This window comes from Alosa alosa, chromosome 20 (assembly GCF_017589495.1).
Source record: "Alosa alosa isolate M-15738 ecotype Scorff River chromosome 20, AALO_Geno_1.1, whole genome shotgun sequence".
Classification (NCBI taxonomy): domain Eukaryota; kingdom Metazoa; phylum Chordata; class Actinopteri; order Clupeiformes; family Clupeidae; genus Alosa; species Alosa alosa.
In genome coordinates this window covers 18,461,893-18,479,249 of record NC_063208.1, presented here as the reverse complement: position 1 = coordinate 18,479,249, position 17,357 = coordinate 18,461,893, and the positions used below count along the sequence as shown (strand labels likewise).

General features: G+C 43.7%; 1 protein-coding gene across 1 annotated transcript in view; it reads right to left on the bottom strand.

Moving 5' to 3' along the window:
• zfpm2b (zinc finger protein, FOG family member 2b) overlaps nt 1–16,813 on the bottom strand; it is a 41,750-nt gene extending 24,937 nt beyond the window's left edge. The window contains 3 exon segments of the mRNA XM_048229196.1: nt 688–780; nt 3,575–3,733; nt 16,553–16,813. Coding sequence (XP_048085153.1) covers nt 688–780; nt 3,575–3,733; nt 16,553–16,592 — 292 coding nt within the window. The 5' untranslated portion in view covers nt 16,593–16,813.
• Nucleotides 16,814–17,357: the final 544 nt, after the last annotated feature.

Below are 17,357 nucleotides of genomic sequence, written 5' to 3'. Positions count from 1 at the left end.
GGAGAGAGATATCCCATCATTTCACCATGTGCTCTCGCTCCTTTCTTTGCATGGGATGGGAGTGAGATAATTTCTAGACAGAATTAACTAGTGAGAGAAAAAGACACACAGGCAGACAGAGAGAGAGAGAGAGAGAGAGAGAGAGAGAGAGAGAGAGAGACGAGACCAGGAAAAAAAGAGACCAAAACAGAGAAATCTCTACATGGTCTGATGACTGCTGAGTTACTGGAGAAAGATGAATATGTGTATCTGGTGGTGTGCTTCTCTGCTGAAGGCAATGTTTCCGTGTGAGACTCTGCGCAGAGTGACACCAACAGTTCTCATTTTCAGTGCACCTTTAAATTGGCACCAAACGTATAAGCGCCAAACAATAAATGGGACAGAAATGCTGGCAGTGTACCTGGCATCACGTCAAAATTGGTCCGATTCATCATGAAATGATTAAATTAAAAGCAAATGAAAAAATTCAAATATATGTAACTCAGTCTCTGAAATAACAAGGCATTAGATATGTTGATGAAACATGGTGATCTTCGTATCTTTAGAACATTTAATTTCTCTCACTCATATATTTTCTGCAGGGCCCATTTGCCAGAGAGAAAGAACTCTAACATGTACCAATGCCAGCATAGTGTGGTGTATGAATAAGGGAATTAAGGGGGAGTAATGCATTATTTATTTGCTTACTTGGTCCATCCCATTCTTGTGATCCAGTTGGGCTGATCCCAGCTCGCTCTTGTTCCTCCATGTCCCTCTGTCCAGGCCTTGGGCTGTCATCCTCTGTAGCAGTGGAACAACAGGTTCAACGATCACTAACTTATATATACACAAACACAAGTACATAGCAAACACAGTAGCTGAGACTGAATATATCCCCTATTAGCTTCTGACAGAGCTGCACATTTCTTTGGATCAAAGCTTTCGCATCAACGTTTGACAAAGTCTAAGCTGCTGGACATAACATATGCCTTGCACCGCAACGCACATCTTTCTTTTGTCCCTTATATCTTTCTTTCAAGTGACTAGAATTACTTGTGGGATTTTTCACTCAAGCCTGAGGTTTGCTCAGATGGGAATAAAAGAAAAGCCTCGGGATGAAAAAAAAAAAAACTCGAGTGGAAAGTGGAAGAAAAACGTCCCAGGCCCCACCTTCATCAGAGGCCTGGTGCGTACGTTAAGCCCTGTAACAAAACGCACTGGAAATGTTTAATTACGGCGCAGGGCCAGAAATGAAGCCACGAGATGATTCCTTAATTAAGCCGTGATTAAGGATTTTCTGCTGGCTGCCTTGACACCAGTGGCACAGCATTAGGGGGAAGAACTTTTTCCTCCAAGAAAAGAAACTGTTTTTTTTTTCCTTCTTCCCTTCCCGGGCTTCAATACCCTTGAGATACCTCGACAACTTTCTTCAAATAAAAATAGCACACACACACTGGCACACTGACATTGACACGCATGTATACACATTCACACAAATCTTAGTTCTGTCGAGGTATTTTAAATCAGCCTAAAAATAAAACAAAAAATTCTGATTCTCCTTTTAAACTTCTCGACAATATGATCAAGAGCAAAGAATGATTTGATTTCATCACAGAACATGAAAGGGACTAAATGAAGTTGAGTAATATAGGCAGCAATCTTAACCTATAACTCGCTATCATAATTGGACAGCTGAAATATATGTGTGATTTAGAGGAGGGAAAAAATCCTCATTAATGTCTAAGCTCCGTTTTAAGAAAACAGCACATGGAGCAAGTGGATTTGGAGTTCCTCTCCATACTATCAGTCGAAACGTAGGATATTTTGACACAGACCAGAAAGACACAATTAAGTGAAATTAAATATTCACAACATGATGCATACCCCAAGGGAGGCTTCAGTGTGGGTGACGGAATTCTTTATTGAATCGACGTGACAGAAAAATGTCAATGCTTTCAAAATGCAACAATGTGATGGGCCAGTCCATCAATATATGCTTGATGAATATTCATAACGCTGCGAAGATAATTACCTCACTGTCAGGATTCATTTTAAGAAATGCACCATGAGGTGGCTTGCCTGAAACGTAAATAAATAAATATACATATATATTTAAACCAGGGGTGGAGAGAAACTTTAATCTCATTGACGGCGCAAATGAATATTCTGACACGTTGTGCCTTTATTTCTTTTCAAGTAGAACAAAAGAGAGAATTACGTGCTGCACGGCCAATTAAAAAAAGAGAAGGTAAAAAAAAGATTTGTCTTTTGAAGATTCTTCCCTGGAAGGCAGTGCAGGTTAGTTTATGTGGCAGGAGGAGTACAGCCGGGAAACTTTCTGAGCGCTGGAGAAAGCGTCAACACACAAAGGCATTTCAAAGGGAAGATTCATCATTTACAAAGTAAAACGCATACTATTCAGACCACGACCACATTTCAAACTGCAGCCTGCCGGGGGCTGTGAAATCCAGGCCTAGATGACTGCTCCCCAAATCCCCAACACACACACACACACACACACACACACACACACACACACACACACATACTCAAACCTTGCAGCGCTAATGGAAATTGTGATCGTAAGGTGTGGCCAGAACAGGGGTATGTAATTGAGTTTAAGTTCAAAGAGTCGATGGTATTTGCTTTGAGAGCTTGATAGCTTACGCCTCCAGCAGCTTTAGTTTACTGTGTTGTTATTTACTATGACCAATAACCTCAGTAGAAACGTATAGGCATCCAGACCCCCCTACCTCCACCTGAATCGTTCTGCATTTAAAATCTAGCCCTGGCTGTAGTTAAATTGAATTCTACAAAGGAGAGAATACATCCCTTCCAGCAGGATGAATAGGAAATAAAACATAGGAGGTGGGGGCGGGTGCTTGAAGGAGCTAAGGGCCAGTGTGTGTGTGTGTGTGTGTGTGTGTGTGTGTGTGTGTGTGTGTGTGTGTGTGTGTTGAGCCCATCTTAAACCATGAAATGTGCCCTTCCCGCAAACTTGCAACTCGGAAACTTCCTCAAAAGACAAGCCCCCTTAAAGGAGATGTTTGTTTGTGATTCAATAACTAGAAGGAGAGTAAGGATGACTCAAGTCAATCTTGGACTGACAAGATAAAACAAACAAACAAAAAAGTCTGTAGAGTATGAGGAACGTGTCATATTAAACCCCACTCCACCACTTATATAGATGGAGGCTTTTTGAAGTTGCAGGTGTGTTAAAAAAGAACTCTCATGAGTTGTGCAAGTTGTGTACGACAACTTTATGCCCTCTAACGACACCTGTATTTTCGCCTATGTCAGTCCAAACAGCATAGTGCTAAACTGCATACTAATAAATCTACACAATGAAAGAATTTTGTATTTTCCCACAAACTTTCCTCACAACCCCAACTCTTGCCACAATTTGAGAAAAACTAATTTCTCCTTTCCCCTCTACATAGGTGAGAGGCGTCAATCATGTCCAAAGTGATTTAAGTGTCTTGGTTTGAAAGATAATGTAAAAACCGAAGCCCCATAACTATATCTGAGGAGGAATCTATAAAATGGAATCTCTAAAAATATGAATATGCTTCTCAGATATTGATGTGTTACTCACCGTGGTTGCTTGACTGATCCTTGTCTTTCACAGAGAGGTTTTCTGGGTCGGAACTGTCCGAGGGGCTTCCCTCCACTGACGGCTCTCCACTGGTAAGGCCGTCCATACCACCAGACACCCCCTCATCCTGCTCTTCCTCCAGGCCATTCTCCGACGCCCCTGAGGACAGAAGAGGACACAGCAGCAGGCCTGATTAGGTTTTACCCACAAAAACTGCCCGAATGTGGACTCAACTGGCGTATCGGTTCAGCAATTCACTGACCAGCATGAGAAAAACACTGACCGTTCCAATCAGTGTATTCCTGATTTTGATACCAGTTCTGACTCATGCACAGAGAGGTCTCAAAAGTCAAAACATCCTCAGTTACAGTAAGGGATATGTATGACAGAAATTGCTTAAGGGTTCTACTGGGAAATGTTCTATTGTTCTCATATGCCTTAGAATGTTGGAAGAAATTCAAAGGAAATGTTGAACCTACAACGCTCTTGACACAGAGTTAAATGTAGCACCAGCCGTTTGTGAGTGTGTATGAGAGAGAGAGAGAGAAAGAGAAATAATGAAAAAAAGAGGGAGAGAGAGAGCAGTATTGTGCAGATTTAACTACTACAAAGCAATTTCCTCCCCTTTGGAGACAGAACCAGGAACTGATCCAGGCGCCCACGGTCACTTCTGCACCCAGATAACTTGTTCACACAAGCAACAGCATTGAAGGTAGAAAGAACACACTTTTCATTAATTTGCCTTATCAGTCAGTACAATGTTGATTTTTCATTTACTTTGCCATGCCTTTGGGTGGTACACCCGTGCAATCACAAAGTTCATTTTTCTCTGTTTGATTAATTTCCATCCTCTGGAAAAAATTTGACTGCATTCTATCAGTGCGATGCCGTTCTTGCTGCCAGCCCTACCCTATTCTTTGATATTAGCATATTTAATGCGTTTACGCTTCGCCTCCATCAGGGACTGCGCTGCAGCTCCTACCACCTGAATAGAATTAGTTTAGTTAGCCGCTTCACCTTTGATATTATGATGCAAATACCAGTCAAACCCTGTGTTGTTTACTCAAGCAACGGACACCAGCACAGGAAGGATGGGCACTTTTGGTCTTGTGCTGAAATGACTTGAGAGGGTTTTGTCACATTGTGTTGCTAGAGACTCGCTCTACTTCTCTCTCTCTCTCTCTCTCTCTCTCTCTCTCTGTTTGATCCAGTAATGTCAGTAAGACAATGTCTGTGCAAATACGCTTGTAAGAAAGCACATGAGTGGGTTTGTGTGTGTGTGTGTGTGTGTGTGTGTGTGTGTGTGTGTGTGTGTGTGTGTGTGTGTCCGTGTCCACACACTGGGAAAAAATGGCTTTGATCTGTGCGATAGTTTGTTTATGTGTATGCGTGTCTGAATGTTTGTGTGTGCCCCTGTGTGTGTGTGTGTGTGTGTGTGTGTGTGTGTGTGTGTGTGTGTGTGTGTGTGTGTGTGTGTGTGTGTGAGAGTGTGTGTGAGCAATAAGCGCGAGGCATTCTCTGTGACAGTGTTCAAACTGGTAAATATCCTCTGATCTCGCTAATCAGTTGTGTGTACTGCTCAGCATTGGTGAGTAAAACAGGCTGAATGAGCCTGTGTGTGTGTGTCCACTTGTGTGTGGCGGCACGTTGCCACAGATCCTCTGATCTTTGTGAGTGTGTGTATGTGTGCGTGTGTGTGCTGTATTGTGTGTGTTACTATACCATGCTCCTGTATATCATTACAAGTGTATAAGAATGTGACTGTGTGTCCAGGCACACTCTTAGAGATCCTCTAATCTTGTGTGTATGTGTGTGTGTGTGTGTGTGTGTGTGTGTGTGTGTTTTGCGTGCGTGTGTGTGTGTGTGTGTGTGTGTGTGTGTGTGTCCATACACGCTTCTTAAGATCCTCTGATCTCAGTGAGGGACCCCCTTTCTTTTCGTTCGGCTCATGAATCGCTCCTTTGTGGGAGGGACGCGCTGGCTGTGCCCGTGAACAGAGCCGGAGAATGGATCAGTGACAGCCCCGGCAGAACCCTGCCGAGATGGCCCTTTGAACTGGGTCGCACTCGCGCCGCTGCCACCGCGACCCCTTCCAATCAAAACCCATACGCCGGTCACCTCCTTGGTTTGAGACCCAAAGGCCAGACCTCTGCCGAACAAATGTCCTTCAGATTGCGTGCGTGTGTGTGTGTGTGTGTCTATGTGTGTGTGAATCGCACTGGCCTTCAAAACACATGTCTCTGATACAGCCTGACAGCTGTGTTACTGAACACAAATTTCCCCCACACATACGTTTGAAAAAAAGAACTGAACACAACACAAACAAAACAACAAACAAACTTGACGGTTAAGAGGACGTGTGTGTTTTGCCGTTGAGTTGAACTGATATGAAAATGATCATGAAGGAGAATAATTCATTAGGGTGTGAGCTAAAACTCAGCACTAATTTAATTGATTTGTGACACCGCATTCCAGGTACTGGTATTCTTCGTACCTCAGCCCCCCACACACACATCCATGGTGGTGTACACCCTTATCACAGCCAGAGAAAGAGAGAAAGAGGGAGAGAGAGGGGGAGCAAAAGAAGAGGAGAAATGGCCAGAGCAGAAAAAGGAAAGGGGAAAAAATGAATGCATGACATAAAATATGCAATAAAATATGCAGGCATGATCCGAGCGCCTGCTAATTTCATGGTTGGATTTGCCGCTCGGCTGCGATGTAGGAGGCGTGTGTTTGCATGGCGATAGCACCGCAGCGCACTATCAGCGGGCGCCACGGTAACATGTGTGGACCCCCGTATCAGAGCGCGGGCCCTTCTCCAGGTCCACCCTAATTAGAGGTGAGGTAATTGAATCTGACAGGAGCGGAGCCACATGGAAATCAGAGATGCCTCCTGGCCCGGCTGTGGCCCAGGACTTGACCGATTCCAGCCAAGTGGCCCCAGCCAGCCGGCACTTAATCTGGCCATCCGGCTCGGTGCTCCAGAGAGCGCGGCAACACTGACACACAGCAGCCAGCCTCGCACCTGCCACTAGCACAGCAGCCCAAAGACAGAGAGAGAGAGATAGAGAGAGAGAGAGAGGGAGAGAGATAGAGAGAGGGAGATGGAGAGGAATAGAGACAGAGAGAGAGAGAGAGAGAGAGAGAGAGAATAAGGAAGGAAGCAGAAGGAAAGAGGAGAGAGGAAAGGAGTGAGAGAATATGGGAGATGATGGGGGGTAAAAGTGCTTTGAGATTGGGAGGTTGCTCTCCCAAATTATGTGGAGGTTAGTCACACACACACACACACACACACACACACACACACACACACACACACACACACACACACACCCTGACCATAACCGCATGTTCACACACTCAGGGAGCCAGATTTCAGAGTTGGCCCTGCTCAGCCCTGACACATCCTCCAGAACCCCAGCGCATCCGCGCGACAGCTGCTGCTCCACTGATTCCAGTCACACTAATTGTGGGGAGCAGCGGGGCTACCAACACGGCCACGGGTGACGCTAACAGAACCAAGCGTCTGGGTTTGTCTGTCTCCGCACCCTTTTCCTTTTTTTCAGAAGCTTTACCCCAACTGGTGAGCATGTCATAGGGTCAGTTTGACTGAATAGGAAGGATTTCTGTGTGTGCCAGAATCGCGGGTTCAATTCCCAAGGTACACGTTAGCGGATAAATGTATGCAAATATATGCACTGTCAGTCGCGCTGGATAAAACCATCATCTCTGTATGCATTTACTAGGATTACTGCATCCATTTCCCTATATGTTGTGTGAGTTTCATAAACGCACATATAAATGCGACCGTTTTCTCAAAAGTGGTGAGTCTAAAATTAACTTATTAGCTATGCAGTGAATTCATGTTCTTGACTCCATACATTCTGTCTTTTGTTCTGTAAAGTAGGGTAGGCTAATATTTGTTTCACCCTTAAATAAAAAATTTTGCCCCCCAAAAAAAAAAAAAAAAAAAACTAAATGGACGACGCCTGTGTATATTTTGAGATTTTCTGCTGTTCAAAGACAAATGGCCCTTGAGTGTTATTTCAACAATCTTGTTCGTCATTCTTCGAAACGGCGTTCTCTCTTAATGATCGTAACGAGCACTTCTTCCGATACCATCTGAGTTTCTACGCACTTCCCCTAACAGCTGTGAAGAGCCTAATGATCAATTACAATGAAAGATCTGCTCCAGTTTTAATTAACACACCACACACAACAGAGGTTCATTACCATCCAAAGTTGCTTATGGGCATATCTTTCTTTAAATAACAGATGACAGGACCTTACTTGCAGATCTTAGGTTTTCAATGAAAGGAAAAGAAAATCTGAACTCTCCCTTGACCGTATTGCGAGCATCCCTCTGTAAAGCGAAAAGTGCATCAAATTTTCACACATAGTGCGGGTGGTTTTGCTTTGCTCTGCCAAAAACAATCACACGCTTAAGTAATTTCCATATGTTAGCACTTGGTGAAGAGGCGACAGGAGGTAAGACACCTAAACAGCTAAATATATTCTCGGTTGTCAGTGTAGTGAAAAGTTTAATCTTTTCCAGCATTGTGCATTCTCTTAGGACATCTTCCACTGTCACACAACACAGGCTTGTCGAAATTAATTTGCCCTGTGTCTAAAACAACATCATTATCGAGTCCATGGCATCCAGAAAGATGACACCAGTCTTGTTTCACACCTGTCTCCATGTGGAAGTTTCGACTCCTTGTGAGAATCAGTGAGGTAATTATCTGGATGAGGTTGAGGTTTGATAGAAGAAATGCACCTACACTAACAGTTCTCTGAGTTCATCAGACTGGTATATTTGCAAACACTCGTATGTACCACAATGTTTCTATCATTCTGCCTGTTTGCACGTGTGTGTGTGTGTGTGTGTGTGTGTGTGTGTGTGTGTGTGTGTGTGTGTGTGTGTGAAAGAGAGCATGAGTGTGTGCCATTTTGACCAAGAGCCACATGCTTCCAAGCTGGGGACACGATTCATTCTGTCTGTGATAGGGAGAGGGACAGAGAAGGGGATAAGCCAGAAAGAACTGAGAGAGAACGCGAGAGAGAGAAAGAGAGAGAGAGAGAGAGAGATAGAGAGAGAGAGAGAGAGAGAGATAGCGAGAGTGAAAGGCATACCTCCCTCCATGAATCTGCCTCACATCAAACGCACAGCTGTGGCACCTTGGCCGTGGATAAGGGCATCCAGTCCACAGAGCGGTGCCATCCCCGCCATTGTCTGCCCAATTGACTCAGTGGCGTGACGCCTTGTGCCCAGCTGCGCGCAGCTCCAGATATGGCCGCCGCCAAAGCCAAATCTACAGGCCATGATCACCTGAGGGGGTTCATTCTCTATCCCTCCCACCCCTCTGTCTCTTTTTTTTCCCACTTCTTTCGATTTTCGTTGCCTCAGCATCTGGGTAGAGAATTGTCAGTGTACCCGATATGGCTTCCCCCGAGAGTCTTTTTGAGTTTACCTCAGAAAACGATTCCATAGTGATTGTGTCTCTGAAGGACCTGTATGCGTTACGCGTAAGTGTGAGTGCTTGGGAGCATGCACAGATGTATGCATATACATTATGCATATGTCAAGTATGCATATTCATGTGTCTATGTGCAGATGTGTTCATTGTGAGTGTGTGTGTTGGCCAGTATTTATGTTTGGGCGTGTTTGTGTGTGCAATATAGTCAAAAAAACCTCAGATATTTTTCTAGTGTCTGCATTAAGACTTTCTCTTTCCAGCAATTGTCTTGGTGTTATTTTGAAAAATGATAAAATCAAACATACACAAAAGATTATGATAAAATTATTAAAGCCAGTAGATGTACACTGCACATCAAAAATGGTTTTAATTCGGCTTTCTTGTTTAACTAGCCACATCCTCCGAACAATGCCATACAAATTAACCACACACTTCTGTCGCTTCGCTTAAATAATTCCCCAACAAAAAACCCAACAAAACAAATCATCTTCTCTGACTCAGAAGTCAGAGACAACTTCTCCTTCACATCACGTCTTAGCAGAGAGATGGTGCGATGGCACTATCGAGATTAGCCTGTTTGTTTGCGTCGAGACGTGTAGAAAAATGTCGGGGAGAGAGAGACAAAAAGAGAGAGAGGGGAGAGAGAGAGAGAGAGAGAGAGAGAGAGAGAGAGAGAGAGAGAGAGAGAGAGACGCTACGCAGTCTCCATCAGCTCCCCTAAAACATTAGCATAATCCCTGCCTGTGTGCGCCCATGTGCGCGGTTCTTCCCCACGGCAGCTATTGTTTACCCCCATCTTTACGTGAGATTAGGGAGAGTGATTACACAGTGCCAAGACATGAATGGGGTTAAAATCCCGCCGCATAATGCTTGTCTTTCACTCCGGCCTCTCCTGTTTAACTGCCAGTGACGCACCAGGACAATACTTCTTATTCAATTTCTTTTTTTTTCTGTCTCTCTTTCATTCTCTCTCTCTCTCTCACAGGGCTTTGCATTAGAATGGTAGCAGTATCACAGGGCCTGTTGGTAGCAAGGTGGAGGGGAAAAAGGTCATTTGACCCCGGGATGTCCTTGACTCGTAGGAGAAGAGCCAGACTTTGAAGACTGCGATTATCTGGGGTACTGTTGATTCCCACCTGATTGCCGCTTTAGCTCACACTGCTACACATCAATCAATCAGTCAATGCACCTGATCAAGATCTCTCTCTTTCTCTCTCTCTCTCTCTCTCTTTCTCTCTCTCTCTCTCTCCCCTCTCCCCCACTCATTGTCTCTTATCTCTCATTCTTCATCTTCCCTTCACTTGACTGTTGGGCACAAATATCAAGCACCTTTTTGCGGAATCCAAACCAAATCATACACATCTTTCACGCACACAACATAACTGCTGTTGACTCATTTCAAAAAGCATCCCAACTGAATCAATGATTCAATACAATGAACAGACAGGGAGGAGCAAATCTGTGTGCACATGACCCCCCAAATAAGGAGAAAAAAAAACAGAATGCCACAAACCGATGCCTTCATCTTCACAGCCACAGAGGTAATTATAAGCCTGACTGTCAGCGGTGGTATCAACAGCTTTGCAGCTTTAAAGCCAACAGCGATTCTTATTAAAGTCTTAAGAGTCGTTTTTGCGCGAGATGTTTGCAAGAAACTTAAGTTATCGCCCTCGAACACCCACCCCTCTCCCCCCCCAAACTAAGACTTCTGCCATTAGTGATTTTCCAGTGTACACTCTGGCCCATACATATGTGTGTCAGGAGAAGTCCAGTGTACAAATTAAAGTGAAAAGCCGCTACTTTAATCCAGCACTGAGCTCTGCCTCCTGTCACCTCTTGCCTGATACACACACACACACACACACACACACACACACACACACACAACAAATACACACACACACACACATAAACATAAACATATAGCTTCTAGCGTCTGAGATAAATGTTTTCATGTTTCTGAGCTATCGCTGAAGTTCAACGGCATTAGCTATTCAACTGTCTGTTTAGAACACTCCAATGTTCAACAGTGTCAGTGTCAGAGACTGTATGTCCACACTTCTCATTTGCCTATTTGACCTCTTAATCTCAACTTCACAGACATGTTCACAAAGGCAAAAAAAAAACAGACAGTTGACAGGTCTCGTATGCATTTAAGGTTAAGTTCAACCCTCAGCTTAGTCTCACATCTGACTTGACTTGCACTTAAGACTCACTTTTTAAAAAATGCAATTTCAAAATGCATATGTTGCGTGAACTTGAAACTCGAATTATCGTGCACACATGGACACAGTCACACATCATTACAGAGTCTCTGTTGATACTTTGCCTTGCCCGCCGTAACCAAATGTATCTAGAGCATATCAGGACAAACCAAAAAAGAAAAAAAGAAAAAGAATTCTTAGTGGCCCCTAGGGCATTTGGTCAATGGTGTCTGGATAAGAATATAAGTACAGCAGGCATGCTTCAAATGCATTGGAAGGGAAACTTGCAGGCAGGCAAACACTTGATGAATATTTCAAAGTCAGCCAGGGGAAGCCATAATGTGCCTTTTTCTCCAGTCCGCGGACGAGATGGGAGCGAATTTGATCAACCTCTGCCAGGCGCTTTCAGGCATTTATCTCTCAACAGGGAGAGGGAACTCCATAATCCCTTCAACACTGACGGAGCCCAGACCGTACATTTAAGATACATAATCTCTTTAGGTGGGGGGACCAAATCAATTCACCGTCCATGGACCCTTCCATGGGATGAGTTAATTCAAAGTTCCCCCCCTCTCTCCTCAGAATAAGGAAGAAAAAAATCCTACCAGAAGTTACCCGATTATTCAAATTCAAATTTCAGTAGGGGGAGTGAAAAAAAAAAACTACATCGCAGTCAGGCCCTGGACAAGCTTGGGATAATAATAGACATCAGAGAAGGTAGTTTAAAGACAGATTCCTTGCCTCCCACAAGCCATGCATTACAGCAGTTCAACATACAACATACTTCCTGTCTGTCTGGTAGAGCGCAATAAATAAAAACACATCTACAACGTGAAGGGAGGATGGTTTTAAAGGTCATAATGATTTAGCAATCCATGCATTGCCGCTTCACAACAGAAAAACGCAAATAAAAATGCCCACAGACGTACCTTGAAAATCCCAACTTCAATGTTAAACGTAATAGGGGAACACGTTTTATTTTGCTTCAATCCAATCAGATGTCTACATTAACATCCTACTCTCAGATGATAAAAACACTAAATCTAAATTTATTGAAATGTGATTGGCTCTTTAAAAGAGGTACGAGATTCTGGCCCGCGATAAGAAGAGATTGATTTACATCAAAATCCTGGGGCTTCGGGGTTCAATAAAGGTTGAGTCATACTAAAGGCCTGCTGTTACCTGGGGCTTGCTGGACAACAGTGATAGCGCATCAAGCAACACTGCAAGCCAAGTGATTAAAGTCGGTCAAATAAACATCTCGCTTATCTCAACTTTGCATTGATTCTATCAAATGGACAAGACTGACCACTTCCTAAGGAGCATTGTAGTGGGTTTTGTGTTGTTTATGAGATGTCATTATAACTCTGGAGGACTTTTAGAAGAATGGCTTCCAAAATCTATGGATCCTTTAAAAAAAAAAAAAAAAAAGGGCTATATGGTATACAGTATGTATTATCTATTATACTGTAAAGATGATTCAGTTTACTGGGATTATATAACATGACAATGTACAGGCTGTGATTTCAAAGAGAAGCTCCATATCATTACAGGCTCTGGTGTCGTTCTTCACAGTCACAAACACAGATACAGAGAAAGCGAAAAAGACAGAGAATCAAAGAGGCCAGATGCCATTAGAAGACAAAACACAACATTTGTTACTCTCGTCTTCTCCTCACAGTGCGATTAGACAAGGGGCATTTTTCCTCTTTTTTTCTCTATGCTGTGACAAAAGATTAAAAAGGGGGGAAAGTAAAAAAAGGAAGAGAGTGTATACGCACGCAAGAGAGAGAGAGAGACACAGAGAGACACAGTAAAATAAAAATCAACACCTTTCATTAATCTTTGACAACACTAATCATCACCCCCCACCTACAGACACACACACACACACACACACACACACACACACACACACACCTCCTCGTTAAACAAAGGAAGGAGGTAATCAGCCCCCCGCACCTCGTCCTGTCAAACAAGGATGATGACTGTTGCTGTGGCAAAGCGAAAAAAAAGACAAACACACACACACACACACACACACACACACACACACTGCCTAAGCCCCCCCTCTCTTCTATGCCTTCTCTCTGCAGTGATAGCCATCAGGAGGAGTCCCACAATAGACCTTGACACCATCTTGCCTTTGAAGCACCTTGAATACTTCACAATGTGAGCGAGTGAGAGTGAGAGAGCGACTGAGTAAGTGAGTGTGTCTCTGCGTCTCTGTGTGTCTGTGTGTGAGAAAGAAAGAAAGAAAGAGAGAGAGAGAGAGAGAGAAACAGAGAAAAGAGAGTGATATGTCTAGATACTATGCATATACTGTAGGTGGGTTCAGTTTCTCCTTTTTCCTCTCTGAATCGCAGCTCCACTTTGCAGCCCAATGAGCATCAGCTCTTCATATCTAATTAGCGGGGAACAGATGCTGCAGAGAAAGTTGGCACACAATAACCCCTCTTCATATTGCATTGATCTGTGAAGATAGCAGGCAATCTGAGCGAAGCCTCGCTCTGACAGTTGGCAGATGAAGTTAATCAAAACGGATTGAGAAAAAAAAGAATAAAAGAGAGGCAACAAATCTGACATCCTTGATAGGGTATAATAACAAAAAATTATCATATTTTGACGGCATCGCATTAGCGGGGCGACAACCAGCGTGACAGCCACCAAATAAATTACCCGAGATTTCACAAACAAAAAAGGCAAATCGCCAATTCAAGACAGTGACTCCACAGCAGCTAAGTTCTGTGTTAGTCATTTTTTTTGTCACAGTTCTTTCAAAAAATATGTTGTTTTCTGTGCTCTCAGAGATGGCGTGAGGCTATCAATCGAGCGTCATTGTGACAACTCAGTGACACAGTTGAACCTGTGGAGCCATCGTAATGAGCTTAGCTCGATTTCCCCCGAGATCGGGACGCGGGGCTTTGATGCGGTGGAGGAGCAGGTGTCATCTACATCTTTCTCGTGGACAACAGTACCGTTTCGAGAGAAAAGGGTTATTATAATCCCATTCCAAACGCTGCGGTGTCCAACCTCGGCCAGTCTCACCCAAACACGCCCTGTTTAACCACACCAGACATGGACAGGTCAGATGACAAAAGAGCCTGTGACCTTAGAGTTAAAGAACCAAACCACCCCTCCACCACCCCCAATCCCCTTCTTAGCCATGCACACACACACACACACACACACACACACACACACACACACACACACACACACACACACACACACACACACACACACACACACACACACACACACACACACACACACAGAAGCACACAGGCAAGCCTGGCCCAGAGCATCAGTCGCTATTTTTTGACTCTCCCCACATCATAAATTTGGCCAACCTGCCATTGTTTGGCCACCAATCTGAGCAAATTTATTGGCACTGCGGCCAGGGGGGGCGATAAGGGGCCGGGGAACAACAGCTGCTACCAGCTCTGGGTGGCGAGATGAGCCCGATACCATTGATATGTGCTCCCACACACCACCAGCCACCTCCTCCCAGCTTATCAGGCCTGCAGATCAAACTCTTATTACAATAAAAGCCTACATGGAACTTTGGTAGGGTGGGAGAGGGGTGTGTCTGTGTATGTGTGTGGAGGGGGGGGGGGGAGTCTAGATAAGGGGGTAGGAAGGGAGGGTGGAGGTGGGGGGACAGTAAAAAGATGACCCTAAAAATACTCTCTTTCTTATCTTTTTTCATGGGGAGAAAAAAACTGGATGGAGGAACCCAATGTGATGTTTCAATGGTGGTGGTGAGGAGAGGGTAGTTGGGAGGGATGGTGGCGGTTGGGTTGAGGGAGGTCGCTGAATGGGAGTGGGAATAAAATACATAATTTATCACCATATTATCGGAATATCCAGGCCGACTAATAAAGAGACTGCAGAGTGACTATTTTTTTGTCTTATCATCCCGCAGAGCTAAAGAAGGGGAACGGAGGGTGGAGGGTGAGAGGGCTGCGAGTTGGGGTGGCGGAGTTGCTAGAGTGAGGGGAGGGTGTAGGGAAGCGAGAGAGAGAGAGAGAGAGAGAGAGGGAGAGAGAAAGATAGAGAGAGAGAGAGTGAGATTATCAGCCTGCTGCAGACTGCCAGCCTGGAATTCTAATGGTAATAATCGGGTGTCTGATGGTGTATCTTCCCCATGCTTATCTCCCCCATTATCACCCCTTATCACCTCAGTCATCGGGGCAAATTAATGGAGCTCTTTCAGCATTCGCACTTTATCTCTACAACAGAGGGCACCCCAGAGAATGGAATAGGCAAAATATGAAAATACTCTGTGAATCGCATGGGGTTCAGATAACAGGGCAATGTGTTCAAGGGGGAACAAAAAAAGGGGGAAAAAGAAGTACCTCACCCATAACAACCTTTTTGTCCTCTGCATTAACCGCTTTACTGTGTGTGGGATTATGCCTTATATGTTATCTGGCTATGCCCAAATATAAAAAAGTCAGATTTCACAAACCAGTTTAAATGAGTTTCACTGACATCTCTGACTGACACTCTGACAAATAACTTACTAAAAGAAATAGAAATAGGCAAAACAGTACGTTTATTATCATGAAGTAGCCTACACCCTTTATTCATTTTTCAAAAGACAAATAAAAGCAATTTTGATCAGCATGGTAACAAAAATATCCAATCTATCCAAAGAGACTGTTGTAAGAGGACTTATAAATCAATGATCATTCAATAATAATCTCTCTGTCTCTCCCTCCCTTTCTCTCTATGCCTGAGTGTGTCTAAGTGTTTCTGTACACACGTGTGTCTATCTCTGATGGTGACAGTAAGTGCAAGGTAAATGTTTTGTTTGCGCATTTACGGATGTGCTACAAACGTAGCAATTAAACGTTGTAAAAAGTGATAGTAGCCTAATGTAGGCTGCATGACAACAGAAAACCTGTTACAATAAAGAGCAATAGCGTACAACTGACATGTCAAAACAGCTCTCGCCAAACAACTGTGATCTCCCAGTTCTGTAAGAACTGCCCAGTGTACAGTAACTGTCACATGCCTACAAATGTTCAATTTTTCTTATGAAAAAAAAAAATGTCGATGTCGAATACCAGCAGATTGTAACTTTATGTGCCATGGCAATGACTGAACTTGGTAAACCACATAGGAGTTTAGCCTACATCCATTTCGCTACCACTGCCATTCTATAAACGTTGTGACAGGAGAAGTAGGCTAGCCTATAGGCTACAGCTGTCTTTAAAATTGTTTAAGAATAATCAAATTAACTGATTTCCAATATTCTCACAGAGAAGAAAACAATCCGAAACACTTACGTTTAAACTGCCTCGGGTTGCTCTGCTTCCTCCGGGACATTCCTGGTTTGTGCGATTCAGTGGGTCTTGCTCTGAGACTTTCTCAGGAACACCCTCTGATTCATCCAAACGGCGACAAATGTATTGCCTTGAGCTGGAACTGAAATCTATAGAAAGCAGTCTGATCTTCAATCACGATAGATGTTTTTTGTCTTATTCTGTCCTCGCGATATGGTTTGAATCACTCGTCTTCTTGACGGTTAAGCTTTACCGGACTGTGATCCGTGCGGACTGACTGTGGAGATGAGAGCGTGTCGCGCTTTTGTTGCAACACTAGGTTTGAACCTCTCGCTGTGCCGTAGCTGTAGGCGTTAAATTGACAGTCTTTCACCTCTACAATCATAAGGCATTTGTATTCTGACCGGTCGGTGTGTGTCGGTGTGGCATTTTTTTTAAGTTATATGTCAAGTAGACTTATAGTATTTGTGACATATCTTTGTTTAAATATCAGTGGCTTTTAAAGTAGCCAATTTGATGGATTTTTACAAAAGATGAATCTGAATAGGCTATACAGACCTATTATGTAGGCCTATAAAGTTTATTTTATAGTGCTACAACTGACAACTGAGGAGAGGAGAGGTAGCCTCAGTAGCCTACCTCTTTTAGGTAGACGGCTGTATGCCATGACCTTACTCTGCATAGGCCCGTTAATTTGTTTTAGGCCTATACATTAGACTATATTATGCTGCTCTATTTTACCTGCATTTTATTGGCTATCAAATTCAAGTGAGAAATAATGGAACTAAACCAAAAAATAGTTGTTTTA